Source organism: Hippopotamus amphibius, chromosome 13 (assembly GCF_030028045.1).
Source record: "Hippopotamus amphibius kiboko isolate mHipAmp2 chromosome 13, mHipAmp2.hap2, whole genome shotgun sequence".
NCBI classification, from domain to species: domain Eukaryota; kingdom Metazoa; phylum Chordata; class Mammalia; order Artiodactyla; family Hippopotamidae; genus Hippopotamus; species Hippopotamus amphibius.
In genome coordinates this window covers 85,040,180-85,058,553 of record NC_080198.1, presented here as the reverse complement: position 1 = coordinate 85,058,553, position 18,374 = coordinate 85,040,180, and the positions used below count along the sequence as shown (strand labels likewise).

The window sequence follows — 18,374 nt, the reverse complement described above, 5'->3', positions numbered from 1 at the left end:
ATCTAGATACATTTTATTTATACCTTATAAGTTGCAGTTCTCCCTCACACTTTGTTTATGGCTTTCTACACTCTCATTGCTACTGAGTTTCTTTTGCTCTCATTCAACCAAAAACTATTTATTGAGTACCTGTCATGCTGGATGCTGAGGATACAAAGGTCATTAAGCTTCCTCATGGAGCTTTCTTTCCTGCAAGGATGTGTAGAAAGGAGCAAAGTGAATAGAAAATAAAATAATTATAATATGCAATAAATACCTTGAATTTATTCATTCAGTACATACTATTTGATCACCTGTAATAAAATTGCAACCTTTATCTTTAAACCAAGATAATTTCCTGTGTACGTAGGTGAAAACTTTTGTCTAAATGCATATTCCATATACAATATCTTCTGGAAGTACATACACTAAATTGGCAGCAGTGACTTCCTCTGGAATGTAGAATTCTGGATAATTTTTTATTTTCTCATTTTTAGTTAAATGTATTTCCTGATTTTTTTCACAATGATATGTAGTTATGTAATAAAAATTATTTTTGTGAAAAAAATTAAAGACGAAGCTAGGAGGAAATATACTGAAATATTATCAGGGGTTAATTCGGGGAGATAGAATAATATGTGTCATATTTTCTACATTTCTTATATTGAATATAAAGTTCCTTTCCCAAACTAAGCATAAAGAGATAAATGGTGTTTAAGGCACATTGTATTTGGTTTCTCGTGGCCACGGTCCCCATCAGGACTGTGTGGCTGTCTAATAGGCAGGGTCTTAGAGTCTATTACTGGGTGCAGTCAGACAGCAAAGATAAAGGCATTTTTATATGGTATGTGTTTCTTTCTCACTCTATTTTCTTGAGTTTAGCTAATAAACTGAGATTATTATATTTTCTTGGTCAACCAGGCTTTTCTGGTCTGCCAATAACTTTCATTACATTTGATTTGACTTTTAGTGTTATTTTGTAGTTAGGAACAGATGAGGGAGAAAACTTGATAGCTGCTTATGTTGCTTAGTGCATCACTGGATCTTTTTAAAATGCTTCAACTTCAAAACACAAGTATGGTTTCTGTTCTGTATATGGAGCAGAACAATACGTGGTCCATGTTTCTCCGGGGTGCTTTTTCTGCTACAACATCTTCATTTTATTTCCTAGCAATTACCAGTGATAACATCCAATACCATTGTGAGGTGCCGATCTTGTCGAACATATATCAACCCTTTTGTATCCTTCATTGATCAGCGTAGATGGAAGTGCAATTTGTGCTATAGAGTTAATGATGGTGAGTTTCACATTCTTAAAATAAGGGTGTCTTATATTACTTTAAACATTTTGCGATTTTTGCCATTATCTGGTCTCTCCTCATTGCTTTAAAAACTTTCATGCCACTTTTAATGGAGAGAATACAGGCTAGGGAGCCTTCATTTTGGCTGGCCAGGGGGATAATTGATGATGAGGACGGTGACAGGGAGGGGAAAGTAGAATGAATTCATAAAACCAGCAGTGAAGGTCATGCAGTGAAATCATGCAGACTAATTGTGCTTGACCCTGACAAGTTGAGATTGTCTTAGTACATTCGATTCATTCAGCTCAGTGCACATCTTTGCCCAGTATGTGTGGACACGTGTGCGTGTGTGTCTGTGGCCCCTTTCGTCATTTCTTAGGTCCTCTTAGTATAATTGCTTTTGAATCTGTGTTTTTGTCTGATTTCCTTTCTATGTCGTGTGATATAAGAAATAGGACACAAGCGTAAGAAGCAAGGTCTCCTGTGTCCTGGTTTTCTCATCTGATTTCAGAAAATAAGTTTTTTTTATCCTTCTGATTTATTAAGGGATTTGTTTTTATCATTAGATCTTTACAGAACTGTTGTAAACCTCATAAATATTGATGATGGAGGTGTTTATTTCTAGGCATTTATATGTGTTTAGTTACAAATTGTGTTACTAAATTTGTGCTGATTCCTAATCTTATCTAGTTCCTGAAGAATTTATGTATAATCCCCTTACCCGATCTTACGGAGAGCCTCACAAACGGCCAGAAGTTCAGAATTCAACAGTGGAGTTCATTGCTTCTTCAGATTATATGGTAACTATTCCATGTTAAAATTAATATGGGATGCAGTTGTAGCGGTCATTTGTAATTTGCTCTTAGGTGAATTCTTGTGTAAATTTTGAAATTGTCCATAGTATGAATTTTTTGAAATTGTGCTGAAAGATTATACTTAACAAATAGAAAGCTCTTTGTAAAGATTACTTGATCTCCCAGAAGAATGCAGTTATATCATTAAGAAACGTTGGTAATGTTTCACAGCATCTACAATTTGTTGCCATTTTGATTTGATTACTTGCAAGGAATGAATATAAATATTCTTTTTACCATTTTCCTTAACAGAAGAACTCATGTTTTTGCCAAAAACTGCCCTTTTCAGGCTTTTAAAGATAGCTCCTTTTTACTGGTTCACCCAGTACAAATAAAATCAAGATAAGTGGATGTTAACTTCACTTTGACTTTTCTTTCCACTTCATCATAAAATTCTACTTGTTCTTTAATTATACTGGTTCTTCAAATCTCATTCTTCTTTTCCACTTACAAAAACAAACTCTTGACCTGAGTGGTGCTCATCGTCTTTGTTATTTCTACTCGTTTAAAATATATGTATAACGACTTGTGTTTCTTCTGTATCCTCACCTCTAGCCTTTGTTGTCTGCACAAATGTAAAGTGTTGCTAGTGGGAAAGGTGAATAGAGGCAACTAATGTGTATGAAATTCCTGCTACTTGGCCCATTTCTTTATTTTTGTGATTTTTTAATGATCCTTTGTGTGCACTTTAGCACTGAACTAAATACTATTTTCTTATTTGTTTCCATATTAACTATATTTTCCATATTAACCCATGGTCAGTTTTACTCTCAGCTTTTTCTTCACAACTTATGTTCCCAACTTTGTTCTGGCTCCTTAGAAGTCAATTTAACTGAAGTGGTGAAGCAAGAAGTAACCTTTAATTTTTACCATATGAGCTATATGATTCTTCGTTGGCATATCTTTTTTTTAAAAGACTTTATATATTCCCTTATTTTCACTTGTGTAACCGTAATTTTCAAGCATATTTCAAAGAAGAGAAAATAGTATAATGAGCCACCACCGTTAACCCATCACCAAGCTTCAAAAAGTATCAACATTTCACTAAATATATTTCATCTATCCCCAGTCTACCTCAGTCCTTCCCCGCCCCCCACCCCCCACCCCCACCCCTGGAGTTTATTACAAGTAAAAAAAAAAAAGTGTTTTTAGGAGCAGGGAAGGGATATAAAAGTTAGTATTAAATACTAAATAAGCTTAACTTTTCTCTCAGCCATCACTCTGTCAGGAAGACATTTAGCCCATCTGTTTAACCATTGCTGTGTAATTACTGCCTAATTGTGCTTAATCCACAACCAACTTTAAAAGAAAAAAGTTAAAGGAATGTCATTCTCATTAAGACCTAAGATGTCACAAAACATGGATCCTATCTGTATATATATATTTTTTACAATACACTCAGTAAATATCCAGAAGTAATTGTGATATAAAAAGAATAAATTATACCTACTAAATACATTATTTCTGTTCCTTTCAGCTTCGTCCTCCTCAGCCCGCAGTTTACTTGTTTGTTTTAGATGTGTCTCATAATGCAGTAGAAGCTGGATATTTGACAATTTTGTGCCAGTCACTGTCAGAAAATCTAGACAAGTAAGATTTTTTTTTACTCATAATGTGTGTGCATGTGTGTGTGTGTGTGTGTGTGTGTGTGTGTGTGTGTGTATGAAGTGTTTCTTAGCAATTTATGGGGGCTGGTTTTCATTAAATTTGATTTCTTTTGTTTATCGCTAAAAGAGTATGTCCTGTCTACTTTAGAATAAAGATCCCGCTACTTAGATTATTATGATTTATGACTTGATATCTGAATCTTAAAACCATAAAAGTTTTAATACTTAATAAGGAATTTAGATCTCATCTAACTATCCCTCTGACTTAGCAAATCTGAGCACTGGGACCCAGAAGATTCATCTAAGCCAGGGTGTCCCACGATCTGAATGAGAGGAATCTAGCTATAATTTATGCCTGAGCAAGGAGTTTTTCATAAGATAGCTCCAGATGTGCTAATGAGAGAATGAGCCAGATAAAGAGAAGGAGGGAATTGATTTCGTGTTGAATATTTCAGGAAGCCAGAAGCTGAACTGGCGCATTAGTAAGGAGCTTATTGTGGAAGTGGAAACAGAGTATAGGATAGGGTGCTTATACCTGGCTTTGATTCCTGCCTGCGTGTCTGCCAATGTTAGTCTTGAAGGAGCCCCTTAACTTAAAAAATGAACGTTCCAAAGCTCTGGAAAACAAAGTTGTTCGTACATTTCGTTTTCTACTTCCAACACCCATGAGAAATATGACTTAAGATTGTAGTAAGAGTAGTTTCCTATTGCAGTGATTCTTGACATGTGTAGGGGTGATTATATATGAATATTTTGTCAGAAGTACTTGGGGATTCCAAAAGGTTCTTCTCCCCCACGGTCCATTTGAGTTTGAGAGTCCTTGCTCTATTGAGTGCCATCTCTAGCCACCATAATTACATCACTGATCTTGGCCTGTGAATAAGCTGATAACATTGAGACATTCAAGATTAAAAACATCCAGAGATACTAAATGATTCGCTTTTAGTTTCTGTTAGTAACTTAGAGTTTTCATATTTTTATCCTTGATTGAAGCACTTGCCCTTTTTTAAATCAGAAGCACTTAATTCGGACATAACTTTAGCAGTGAGTGGCAATGGAAGACGCTCTGCAAAGAAATAGTTTTTAAGACTGAAGGGTTAGCTTGCTGGAAAAGTATATGAGGATATAGCCCTAGAAATAGGAGCCAGTCCAACAAAGATGAGTGGCTGTTTGCAAATTAAATGGACCATGCAAAGCGGGAAAGATAAAATTGGGAATGAAAAATAGTTTTCAAAATACATGTATTTGGTTACAGTGGAAAATAAAAGTATCAGGAAAGTAAAAAAAAAAATGGTGAAGGTGGTAGAAGCAGTAAGATAGTATGTTTTTGGAAAGGGCTATGGATGTAACTTTGAGAAAGAGGAGTTGGATGCTGGAGCAGTTCTAGCTCAACTCTGTGTATTTTGGCCTTGGGGTAGAATACATAAGTCATCTCCATTGTCATTGGGAACAAATGACCCTCATACGCAATGACATTAGAAATCTCAAAGAAGTGAAGACATTAGTCTGTAAAAACAACATAAATCTTGACCAGTACTGGTAAGCTACATACCCACAGAACTTGTTGCAATGTGTTCTCTGAAATACTTTTTGACCCAGCTTGCAGGTTCTGAGTAGCCTGATTGATCATTCATAATAGTAACAATGCTTCTTGCTTTGATGCACGCTCTTTTGGCATCCTATGATATTCAAAAATATTTTAAAGACATTGCTAAAACAATAAATTATATAACAAGCAGTTAACATAGTTGGTGGTACTTAGAAATACATTTTTGCAAGATGGGGCATCTATCTTATTAATAAGGATAGCTCGACATGCTTTTAAATGGTAATTATTCTTTGCTGTGTCACTGACTTTTTTCTTTTTTTGAAGCTGTAAGAGATTTTATTTAACTTAAAGCATAGATACTTTATTGCTTCTGAGTGGCCCTTTTTTCCCATATACTGTTGTTTTTAATTTTAATTTTTATTGGAGAATAGTTATTTACAACGTTGTGTTAGTTTCAGGTGTACAGCAAAGTAAATCAGTTATACATATATCCACTCTTTTAGGCTCTTTTTCCATATAGGCCATTACATGTATCATTGAATTTTTGTTTTTGTTTTGTTTTGGGGTTTTTTGGTCACAGCTTGCAGCATGCGGGATCTTAGTTCCCTGACCAGGGATTTGAACCTGTGCCCCCTGCAGTGGGAGCACACAGTCTTAACCACTGGACCACCAGGGAAGTCCCTGTATCATTGACTTTTGAATACTGAGTTCTAGCAGAAAACTTTTAAAAGATTGATGATAGATTAAATGTCTTGATGTTCCTAAATGTGGTTTTTATTTAAAATTTTACACGTCAAAATCTTTTCTTGGAAAGGACTCATTTTGTCAATCTACCATTAAAATACTTAAACAGTATGCATTATTTTTGCAATATTAGAGCTGGAAATATGAGCAATTTTTACTTAAAGGAATGTGTTTCAGAAGAAAGTTAGCAAGAAATCCTTTTTTTTAAGCAAATCATTTTAAGTTTTGGTTTATTATTTGAATATAGTTCAGTTTCCTGAAGTATGAACTCTGAACATGTCAGTGGTTCCATCTGAAAATGGAATGTTTTATACTTGCTCTTCTCTGATATGCATTGATTTAGAGAGGGGTAACTTTTCTGTCCTCTATAAAAAAAAGTATATGTAATTATTCTTAGTTTACTATTTTATTATTTTTTTAAATAAAATATGTCCCTTAGCAGTTTGAATTTAAAATTATCATTTCTTTCTTTAGGCTTCCTGGAGATTCACGAACAAGAATAGGATTCATGACCTTTGATAGCACTATTCATTTCTACAATTTACAAGAAGGATTATCACAGCCTCAAATGTTGATTGTGTCTGACATAGATGGTAAGCAGTGAATAAAATAAAACTGTTTATTAATAAAAGAATTTTGGAATTAAGCCTACTTTATTTTGCAGGACATCCTGTCATAATGCTGTACAGATAATTTGGCTCACTTTGATATTGTTTTCCTGGAAAATGTATGATTCTAAGTTTTTTACACCTGTGTGTGTGTACTTACACATGCTGGAGCACACACACATATGATGCATACAGAGTATATGTATATATTCAGTAAAGCAGTATTATGGTACACGTTATGTATATGGCCTTAGAAAAACTAGGATTTTTTAAATTCAAAATTCTTTTGACTTGATTTATATTTTGGTTAAAATATATGTTTTCCCTATAGATGTTTTTCTACCTACACCGGATAGCTTACTTGTGAATCTGTATGAAAGTAAAGAGGTGAGATTGATTTTTTTCTTAAAGTATTAAAGTATTTCTGTTACTTCAACTGATTACTGAAATGCTGAACATGTGTTTACTTGGTATATATTAACATTGCAGTAAACAATGCAGGTAGCATATCTGTAGTCCTCCAAAGTCTAGTGGCACATACTGTACTCTGGAATATTTTAAGGAAGAATATTGCTTTGCCTTCTCAGTAATTCAATTTTTAACCTTTGTTTTCCCAGCTTATAAAAGACTTATTGAATGCATTACCAAATATGTTCATCAATACAAGAGAAACACACAGTGCCCTGGGTCCTGCGCTCCAGGCTGCCTTTAAATTAATGTCTCCAACAGGTGGCCGTGTGTCTGTATTTCAGACACAGTTACCTTCCTTGGGGGCAGGACTTCTGCAGTCCAGAGAAGATCCTAATCAGAGATCAAGCACAAAGGTATTTTATGTTAGTTTCTCTGTCATATTTAAGATCGTGTCTTCTGCCTCTATAGACTATGTAATTACTTGTTATTCTATTTCTCTGCTTCATTGAGAGTTAAAAAAAAAAAAGCTGGTAAGAGAGTTTAATTCAAATTATTCTTTTATGTTTGTGTTGCAGTGTGTTCTTTTTATTGCTTTGTTTACAAGTCATAGAAATTTAGAAATTATCTGCTCTAACCCTTTTATTTTACAACAGAGGAAACAGAGTAAACAGTCTTGCCAAAAAGTGATTAAGTATTTAATGGTAAAGATATGACTTGATTTTCTGACCCCAGTGTTCTGTTTCACAAGTGATAATACTTACTAAATCTGAGATATTATAATTTAACAAGCACATGCTAATAAACTTTTTTATTGTAATATAAATCATTGTATAAAACTTGGAAAGTGGAAACAAATATAAATCAGTTATCTCACTGTCAAGATAGTAGCATTTAGTTATAAAAATACAAATAAGCATAACTGGGCATCATACATGTATATTATATTTTTTAATTGACTTTTTTCATTGAAGAGTACATAGTGAGCATTTTCTGAGGTCCCTAAAAATTCGCCTTAAAAAATTGTATTATACTAAATGTGAAAAAGTCAATTTAATTAATTGCCTCCTACCTGTTAAATAGTTGTCACCATTGTTTTCACTATTAAAAAAAAAAGAAAAAAAGAGTATGAGGCTGAATTACTTGTATTTTACATGAAGATTTGGTCATGGTGTTTTAATCCCTATTTCAAATAATAAATGAAGTAGAACAATCATTTTTTTTCTGTACATGTTTTGTCTGACCTCAACTTTTATTTATATATATATATATATATATATATGAAAGTGCCATCGCAACTAGTTATGATTGTGAATTAAACAGTTTTCATAGTATTATAAATCTTCAGCCACAGTCAGATTTTCCTTAAGATAAATTCCTAGAAGTGAAATTATTGGATCAATGAATATAAACTGTACTTAAATTATTTTTGTATTCTACTTGTTGGGGTTTTTATCAACCTATACTCTTAAGGACTCATCTTCTGGCCACCATTAAGTGTTGTTGCTTTTTTATTCTTTACCAATTTGCTAAAGAAGAATAGCACCATATTTTCCTTTTTATAGAAATTCTATTTTTAAATTCTTTTGAGAAAGAAGCTAATTTCAAATTAAATTGGGAGCAAGCATATTTTTTAACCCATGCATTTAGTTCATCAATCCATTGTAATCTGTTACAAAATACAGAGGTGTTTTGAACAGGGGAAAGTCTTTACTGATTCTTTGAGACAGTTTTGGGGGTTTTTTCTCATTTAACTTCCAGAAATATTTGCTATCTGCCTGAGACTCAAAAGCTTAAGTATCTGTCCTGTTTTAAACTCTAATATAATAATCATGCACAATAATTAAGATTGAAACACTTTGTTGTGCAATGCCGCATAGTAATTAAGAACTTGGACCCTGGCTGTGGCATTCTTAACTATTCTCTGGTGCCACCTCCTCAGCTCAAGTGTCCTCATGCCAACAGGAGAAACTTTCCTTAATCTGTTACTCTCTCATGCTCTTGTGTAACAAACAGTATACGTGTAATAATGAGTAACAGCACTCACTCTGGAGCCAGACTTGGGTTTATTATATTCCAGCATCCGCCACTCAATAACTATGTAATTGGTTGAGTTACATAATCCTTTTTTTTGCCTCAGTTCCCTCATCTGTAAAATGTTGGTCACTCTATGAGATATATGTTATTATTAGGGTTAAATAATTTACTTTATATAAAACATTTGTGCTGGCATGTAAGTGCTTTATAAATGTTAGCAATTATTATTATTCTTATAGGAAATCTGTGCCAACTACCTAGACATTTTGTAAAAACTCCTTAGTTTGATAGGGGGCAGAGGATAGCCTCTTCCTTACTGTAACAGACTGACATATATGCATAGTTCAAGGTTTCTAGCTCTTACTTTATGACCTATTGACTTAGGTTGTACAGCATCTTGGCCCTGCAACCGATTTTTATAAGAAACTCGCTTTAGATTGCTCAGGGCAGCAGACTGCAGTGGATCTGTTCCTTCTGAGTTCACAGTATTCTGATCTCGCCTCTCTAGGTAAGGAGATGCCATTGTGTTTATCTGTTTATGTAAAGATTCTTAGCATATAATTAAATCTAAACTCTACTAAGAGTTCTCAGTAGTTGGAGGAGAAAGACATGTGAATTAGATAATGTCAATGAAAATTACCCTAAAACTTTAAAGCACTATACAAATATAAAATGCTGTTACAGGTGGGTGGTGGTGGTGTTTTTCAAATACAGTGCCCTTGCCATTCTGCCCAACGGTAAACTTATCATATATTTCACAAATGCTTGTGTTTCTCAGATTTACATATTATCCCCATGTAGACTGCTTTGGGTTTTTTTCACTATGACTTAGATGTCTTCATAATACAGAATCTGCACTGCTGTTGGACAAGTAGAATATTATTGTGTCTGTAGCTAATACTTTTTATATTTCTCTCTCAAGCGTGCATGTCCAAGTATTCTGCAGGGTGCATCTATTATTACCCATCTTTCCACTGTACTCACAACCCTTCACAAGCAGAGAAGTTACAAAAAGATCTAAAACGATATCTCACAAGAAAAATTGGATTTGAAGCTGTTATGAGAATAAGGTGTACTAAAGGTATGAAATTATATAAATTATGCTTTACATTATGTACTTTTGTCAAAATTAATAGGCATTCATACGTTGACGACCTCTGACTACCTATAACCATCATAAAGGATTTCCTGCTTGATTCAGTTAGCTGTACCCTGTTTTAAATATCATTATTAAATAACCATTGCCCAATTTTTTAAGTAATTTGAATAAGTGGGCAAAGATAATGTTTTGCTTATTAGGAAGGACCCAAGAGAAAGCCCATATTGGCGGTGATTTCAGAAGAATTTGAGAAATAGGGAGAATCTTAAGTGAAAATTGTCAAATTAATGATCTTTGCCTTCCTAATCATTCAAATGGTTTTCAGTTTACATTATCTCTGTTTTATGTGAATGTTTGCCAGAGGGATTCTCATCCCTTATTCTAATTCTTAAGTTGTACGGTAACCTTCAGTTGTTTAATTGTGTACGTTAGGTCTTTGTCTGACTTCAAATTACCTGTAGGAAAATCTCCTTTTATATAACCCGCATTGGTGTTTTTGAATTGATATTTTAGGACCTCCACCGACAATCCAGTACTCCTCCGCAGCTATCCTTTTGATTCAAAATGAGAGATACTTTTTTATTTTAAAAAGTGGCTTTAGCTTGAGGTGAAGATACTCGTGTTACCTCATCTTTTATAACGAGTTTTCTCTTCCATAGGTCTTTCCATGCACACTTTTCATGGAAACTTCTTTGTCCGTTCCACTGATCTGTTATCCCTTGCCAACATCAATCCTGATGCTGGATTTGCAGTGCAGCTGTCCATTGAAGAAAGTTTGACGGATACTTCCTTGGTGTGCTTTCAAACAGCCCTGTTATATACATCAAGCAAAGGTAATGTTAACAGAAGTGGAATGTAACCTGCAGCAGTAATTCTCCCCTCCTTTCACATGCTGGGAAATGGGAAGAAATAATGAACACCAGTGGGAAGTAATGAGATTTGAATTAGTTAATCAAATATATGTTCCCTTTTTTTTTTTAATATTCATTTTTGAATCTAAAGAATATCTTTTTCAACTTGTGGAAGACTTGAATTCCCAGGACCCTACTACCATAATACTCACACTAAATCCAATGATGTCATCCTTAGCATTCTTTGTTTGCCTACAACATAAGAAATTCTGCGTGGCACTTAAGGCCTGCATTTGTTATTTCATAGTGTAAGTTTTCTGACAGTTTTACTATGTTGCATATAATTTAGAATGAGTGATATTAAGATAAAACCAGAACCTAATGTTCAGCTATAAACAAAATATATGTTCATAGTCTATGTTCAGATTTGGAGAATGTTTAATTTTCTTTAAAATATGTTCATTGTGAAACTTTTTTTGTGTTTCAAAATGCTGTTGGTGATTTAATACAATCAAAACAATAGCTTGACCTGTTTGCTTTCTTTCTTGGTCTAATGTATTTTGCAATGACATGGATTCATCCTTTCATCAGGTGAGCGGAGAATTAGAGTGCACACACTTTGCTTGCCAGTGGTCACTTCACTAGCAGATGTATATGCAGGAGTGGATGTACAAGCTGCCATCTGCCTCCTGGCAAATATGGGTGAGTAAAAAAGTAAAGCAACAGGTGGAATACACTTTTCTGTCCTAAAAACTGAAGCCTGGGCATTTTTTTACCCTAGAAATCCCTTATTTAAAAAGTATATATGGGGACTTCCTAGGTGGTGCAGTGGTTAAGAATCTGCCTGCCAATGTAGCAGACACGGGTTCGATCTCTGGTCTGGGAAGATCCCGCATGCCACAGAGCAACTAAGCCCGTGTGCCACAACTATTGAGCCTGTACTCTAGAGCCCATGAACCAAAACTGTTGAGCCCACGTGCTGCAGGTACTGAAGCCCAAGTGCCTAGAGCCTGTGCTCCACAACAAGAGAAGCCACCACAATAAGAAGCCCGCACATTGCAGTGAAGAGTAGCCTCTGCTCTCCGCAACTACAGAAAGCCTGCACGCAGCAATGAAAACCCAATGCAGCGAATTAATTAATTAATTAAAAAAATAAAAAGTCTATACATTTTACATTTTCATTTGGAACAGTGTGAATTGAACTATTCTTATATTTCTTATTAATTCTTTAGTTTAAAAATTATGTGTGGGGTTCATAATCACTAATAACTGGGAATAACTCAGATGTCTTTCAAATGGTGAATGCATGAGCAAATTATGGTACATCCGTATGATGGAATACAAGTCAGCAATAAAAAGGAATGAACTGTCAGGGACTTCCTAGGTGGCACAGTGGTTAAGAATCCACCTGCCAGTGCAGGGGACACGGGTTCAATCCCTGCTCCAGGAAGATCCCACATGCCGCGGAGCAACTAAGCCCGTGTGCTACAACTGCTGAGCCTGTGCTCTAGAGCCCGTGAGCCACAACTACTGAGCCCATGTGCCGCAGCTACTGAAGCCCACGCGCCTAGAGCCCGTGCTCCACAACAAGAGAAGCCACTGCAGTGAGGAGCCCACATACCACAAAGAAGAGTAGCCCCCACTCTCAGCAACTAGAGAAAGCCTGTGTGCAGCAACAAAGACCCAATGCAGCCAATAAATAAGTAAAATAAATAAATTTTTTTTTAAAAAGGGATGAACTGTTAATATGTGAATGGACGTGGTTGACTCAGGCACTATGCTAAGTGAAACAAGTTAAACTCAAAAGACTACATACATACTTCGTTTATATGACATTCTGGAAAAGTGAAAATTATAGGAATGAAGAACAGATCAGTGATTATCAGGGTTGGTGACGGGGGAGGAATTTACTGTGAAGGGCCAGCCACGGGGATACTTCTGGAATGATGGATCTTGATGGTGGTGACTACATGGCTGCACATTTGACATTTTTGTGTGACATATAAAATGAGACTCAACAAAGTAAATGTTACTATATGTAAGTTTTTAAAAAATCCTTTGGAGAATTAATATAACAGAGTGTTGTTTTTAATGAATTTACGATTTAGATGTAAAATGAACCTTGTTGTTTTCTGTGTAGTCCTGGAGAAAAATAACCATTATTACTCATTTTGGGAAAAAGTTTAATAACATTTACTGAAGGATCCCAAAATTTTAATTATCATTTTTTATCTTATATTTCAAATTAATTATACTATAACGTTTTTCAATAATTTGCTTATTTTTAATACTTGGACATTTGTATCTCTTTTTAATAAAATATGTACCAGGAGGAAAATAAGTTCCACACTGATATCTGGCTCTTCATTGTCTATATACGGAGAACCTGTGTTTAATTTGCCCTCTTTTCTTGTTGACCAAGGAATGCTTTGACAGAGAAGATATTAAAGGATCATAAGAGATAAGAGAACTTACGTTGTTTGTGCAGAAAAGAATGTGCTTTATACATGTGACTTCTGTTTGAGTGATGCAAAACATCCCCAGAGCTTTCTCAGAAGTAGATGGATGATACCCATTCTCTATATCAATAGCAATTAAGTGTTTTTAGACTTAAAAAAGGTTAAAACAAAAAGGTCTACAACAATCTAGATTTGTTCTGATTGTCAGATTTATTCAGATTTAGTTCCAAAATTGTGTAATGAGCAGATACTTTTTTTTTTTAATATGGGATCTTAGTTCCCCAACCCGGGATTGAACCCGCACCCCCTGCAGAGGAAGCACAGAGTCAACCACTGAACTGCCAGGGAAGTTCCCAGATACTTTTAAATTGAGAGAGCAAGTGAAATGTATTTTTCTAACCTAAAAATGGAATTTTTGTTGGTTTCTTAAATATTGCATGTGAATTTTTTCTCTTATAGTATTCATTGGCATCTAATGGTTAAATACTTTTTGATTTTGGTTGCTTTATAGCTGTGGATCGATCAATTTCATCAAGTCTATCAGATGCAAGAGATGCCTTAGTGAACGCTGTGGTGGATTCATTGTCTGCATACGGCTCAACCGTCTCAAATTTACAGCACTCTGGGCTGATAGCACCCAGCTCCCTCAAGTTGTTTCCTCTGTATGTTTTGGCCCTTCTCAAACAGGTAGTTCTCTATATGCTGTTAGATTTAATAAAGTCTTTTGAAATTCTCAATACATAGGTGAAAAATGAAACCTAGGTTTTCTGGGGGGTTTTAAATATTTGATTAGGCAGTTATGCATCTTAGCATTGGAAGAGTTTTGAACAGGAAAGATGAGTGGAAAATGAAGGTATACAAATACATGATGACTCTGTATGTGGGAGCAGCTTGAATAATGGTGTGCGTTTAGCACACTCCACTCTTAGCATGTGCTCCTGGAAAGAGACTCTAAGGAAAGGATCTACTGTTCACTGAACATCTTCCCAAGTCTCAGGCACCGTAATAGATGTTATGTATACATCATCTTATTTAATCTTTACAGCAGCCCAGAGAGGTATTATTTTCCCTGTTTTTCTTATGATGACAGTATAGCTTTGAGAAGCTAAGTAACTTGCTCACATACCTAGCTATTAAATGTCAGAGCTGAAAATTGAATCCAGACCTGTCTGGTTTGAAGGCTGTGCTTTTTCCATAACTGATGGTATATATTTGTTTTAATATTTGCCCACTGTATTTATGTCTTATTGAAAAATGTATATCGTTTTTCCATGTAGAAAGCATTTAGAACTGGTACAAGCACACGCCTGGATGACCGAGTATATGCCATGTGTCAGATAAAGTGTCAGCCACTTGTTCATCTAATGAAAATGATTCATCCCAACCTATACAGGATAGACAGATTGACAGATGAGGTATGATTTTTTTTTCACTGTGTTTGAAGTTTTTTAATTTAAATGTATTTGGGTGTCTTGGTTCTACAGCTAAGGTGGTAATGTATTATTAACAATTTCTTCCATCTGTTTTTCTTTGTGGTAATAATACATTAAATAAGGACACTAACTATGGATTTGATGGGACAATAGGACCATTAGATACTATCATGGTTATGGAGTTCTCTAAAATAGTTTCATATGGGAAGTAATTCACCTTGTGGGTTTGGTTACATTTACTACAAAGCTATATTATAGAGTGGGCATTTCCATTTATATTTGGAAGATACTGACCATTTCTAATGTGATCAGAGTGCAAGTTTGATTATATTATTGTAAACCAAATCTGGTATCCAACAGTATTTTGAATATGCAAATATGTAATGTCTATTTTATTCCTTGTTAAAACTCTACTCTTTGGAATCCTCTCTGTATTTTGTTACTAGAGAAATGTAAAATATCCTTTGCAGCAGATTTAGTAATCATGCTTTTAATATATCCTGATCCGAGAAGACAAGGAAATGGACAGATCATTTTACATATTCGCGTTTTTATCTTTTAAATTTAAATGCATTTGAACATCTTTTAATTTAAATACATTTGAGTGTCTTGATTCTACAGCCAAAGTGGGAATGTATTATCACTATAGCTGGCCAACGTGAGGGTGAGGGGCACCAACCGCTGTGCAGTTGAGAATCCGTGTGTAACTTTATAGTCAGCCCTCTGTGTCCTCTGTTCTTTATCCATGGATTCAGCCAACTGCAGAGCATGTAGTACTGTAGTATTTGTTGGAAAGATCTGCATATAGGTGAACCCATGTAGTTCAAACCCATGTTGTTCAAAGATCAACTGTGATTTTTTTGCATCCTACAAAATTCTCAAGTATCCTTTTTCAGTATTTCATAAAGAGCTAGTGTCCATTAGCTTCTAGCCTGTGATAATAGTAATATAAGAACATTCACATTCCATCTTTTTCTTTTCAGGGTGCAATACACGTTAATGACAGAGTTGTACCTCAGCCACCTCTTCAAAAATTGTCTGCAGAGAAACTGACACGAGAAGGTGCCTTCCTTATGGACTGTGGCTCTGTAAGCACCCTCTACTGACAAAAGCTTAATACTTTCAGCTGGCAAAAGGAGAAACACTTTCAGGGTCCAGCTCTGTTATCACAGATCAGGCAATGAAAGGTGGATTAGGAACTCAGAGGCAAGAAATTGGTAACTGGCACAGGAAGTCAATTTATTTAAGAGAATTAAAGAGATAAATTCCTGTCTTCAAGGATTTTTACCATCTAGAATCATAAAATTCAAAGGGACCTCAAGAATTTACCTAGTTCAACTTGATCCATTGTCTGAAATGCCATTAATAATTAGGAGTTCAGGAGAGGTCATTGGACAGGGTGCTGGTGAAGGGTGTCAGAATGGGCAAAATGGCTTCATAAATGATACCTTGTGAGCAGGAAAAGGATTCTGGGTGGGGCAGGGGTGGGGGCTTTAGTTAAAGTACAGAGACAGTAATTGAAATAATGGAAATAGTGGGGCAGGAAATATAGAAAGTTAGTTATCCTGGTTGAAGCATTACATTCCTATTGGGAAAAAAGTAAGGAAAGTGGAAATATATATTTTATGAGAAGCCTTGAAATTTAGGCAGAGAAGATATGAACCACTCTAAATTCCTGAATGTAGATTCCAAATGTGCCAGTTACAAGTTTCCTTTTTTACTTTCATGTTTGTTCCTACTTGATTGAGTTGGTATACATTGCCTCCTTTATGCTTGGTAATTTTGGAAAATTAGCTATACTGGGTTTCTGATTAGGAAGTTTTAATATTTTGCTGTTATTTTTAGGTTTTTTACATTTGGATTGGAAAAGGCTGTGACAATAACTTTATAGAGGATGTGCTCGGGTATCCTAATTTTGCATCAATACCACAGAAAATGGTCAGTGGATTTTATACAGCTTTAACTTTCTGTGTACTGTATTTGTTTAAAAATTTTTTGTGAGAGAAAATTCACGCGTCACCATTGTAACCATTTTAAAGTGTACAGTAGATTCGTTTTTAGTATATTCACAATGTTTACAACCATTTCCAGTATCTAATTTCAGAGCATTCACCTCAAAAAGAAACCTGTATCCCCCAGTTCTTCCTTTCTATTTTCCCTTGGCAACCACTAATCTATCTCTACGGACTTGCCTGTTCTGGACAATTCATATACAGTATATGGAATCACACAATACGTGGCTTTTTGTGTTTGATTTCTTGTACTTCTCACAGTGTTTTCAGGGTTCATCTGTGCTGTAGTATGTATCAGTACTTCATTCTCCTTTATGACTAAAAAACAGTCCATTGTGTGAATAGACAACATTTTGTTTATCCAGTCATCTGTTCACAGGCATTTGGGTTATTTCCACTCTGGGGCTGTTGTGAATAGTGAAGTTTTCTTGGGTATGTAACTAGGAGTGGAATTGCTGGATCATATGGTAAATTCTAAGTTTAACTTTTTGAGTAACTGCCAAACTGTTTTCCAGCAACTTTAACTTCTCAAATTGAAATTATTTTGCTGATAATAAACATAGTTTTTTCAGTAGGCCTTTACTATATGTGTGTTAATACCAAAGAAATGTGATTCTGAAAGCAGTTCTCTATACTTAATGGAAAAGGCCTACCTTATTGTAAATATGTCCTTTCTCCTAAATTAATGTAAAGTCAGTGTAATTCTTACCACTGTTTGATTTATTTTTTAAAATTTGACACATTAATCCCAGAGTTCATTTCTAAGACTCAGCAAATGAGGATGATAAAGGAAAGTTTGAAAAGAGAGAATAATATCAGCCAAGTGGAAAGCGTATGAAAAATAGGCCCTCCTAAATAAAATAGTAAACTTTATTTTAAAGCTGTAGCTATTTAAGCACTGTGATGCTGGCACAATAAGCATATCGGTGGAACACAACAGAATTCAGAAATGGATCTGATTCATGAAAAATAGAATGTGGTAAAGACTGCATTTCAAATCACTATGGAAAAATGGAATATTAGAAGTATTTATTATATTTATAATATATATTATAAAATATTATGTTAAAATGGGTAAGGCCTTTGTAAGTCAGTGGTAGAAAAGGTTAAAGAATCTGAGAACCTAAAAATAAAACATTTCTATCTGGTAAAATAAATAAAGCCAAAGACAACAAAATCAGAAGATTATAATTCATGTGACTGGAAGGGGGCTTCTTTCTCTAGGATAAGAAGTTCTCTTACAAGTCTTTAAGAAAAAAACAGCCCCCACTCCCTCAAATAAGAAAAGAGAAATGAGAGTAGTGGCCATATGAAACAATGTTCAGCTTCGTTTATAATTAAGAAAACAAAATAACAGTGTAGCATTTCTTTCATTTATCAGATTTTTGCCAGCGGGTAAAGTTTTTTTACATTTGATAATAGGCAGTAATGCA

General features: G+C 34.8%; 1 protein-coding gene across 6 annotated transcripts in view; it reads left to right on the top strand.

Annotated features, from left to right (window-relative positions):
- Positions 1–18,374, top strand: part of SEC24B (SEC24 homolog B, COPII coat complex component) — a 94,184-nt gene that overhangs the window by 73,527 nt on the left and 2,283 nt on the right. For 5 of the 6 annotated variants that reach the window (XM_057705677.1, XM_057705675.1, XM_057705679.1 and 2 more), the window contains 14 exons: positions 1,151–1,277; positions 1,971–2,080; positions 3,612–3,724; positions 6,509–6,627; positions 6,974–7,029; positions 7,260–7,466; positions 9,472–9,595; positions 10,010–10,168; positions 10,846–11,019; positions 11,629–11,739; positions 14,008–14,183; positions 14,774–14,911; positions 15,913–16,017; positions 16,775–16,867. In XM_057705677.1, coding sequence (XP_057561660.1) covers positions 1,151–1,277; positions 1,971–2,080; positions 3,612–3,724; positions 6,509–6,627; positions 6,974–7,029; positions 7,260–7,466; positions 9,472–9,595; positions 10,010–10,168; positions 10,846–11,019; positions 11,629–11,739; positions 14,008–14,183; positions 14,774–14,911; positions 15,913–16,017; positions 16,775–16,867 — 1,812 coding nt within the window. Of the gene's footprint in view, positions 1–1,150; positions 1,278–1,970; positions 2,081–3,611; positions 3,725–6,508; positions 6,628–6,973; positions 7,030–7,259; positions 7,467–9,471; positions 9,596–10,009; positions 10,169–10,845; positions 11,020–11,628; positions 11,740–14,007; positions 14,184–14,773; positions 14,912–15,912; positions 16,020–16,774; positions 16,868–18,374 lie in introns of all 6 variants that reach the window. The other variant, XR_009048779.1, reaches the window with a different exon arrangement.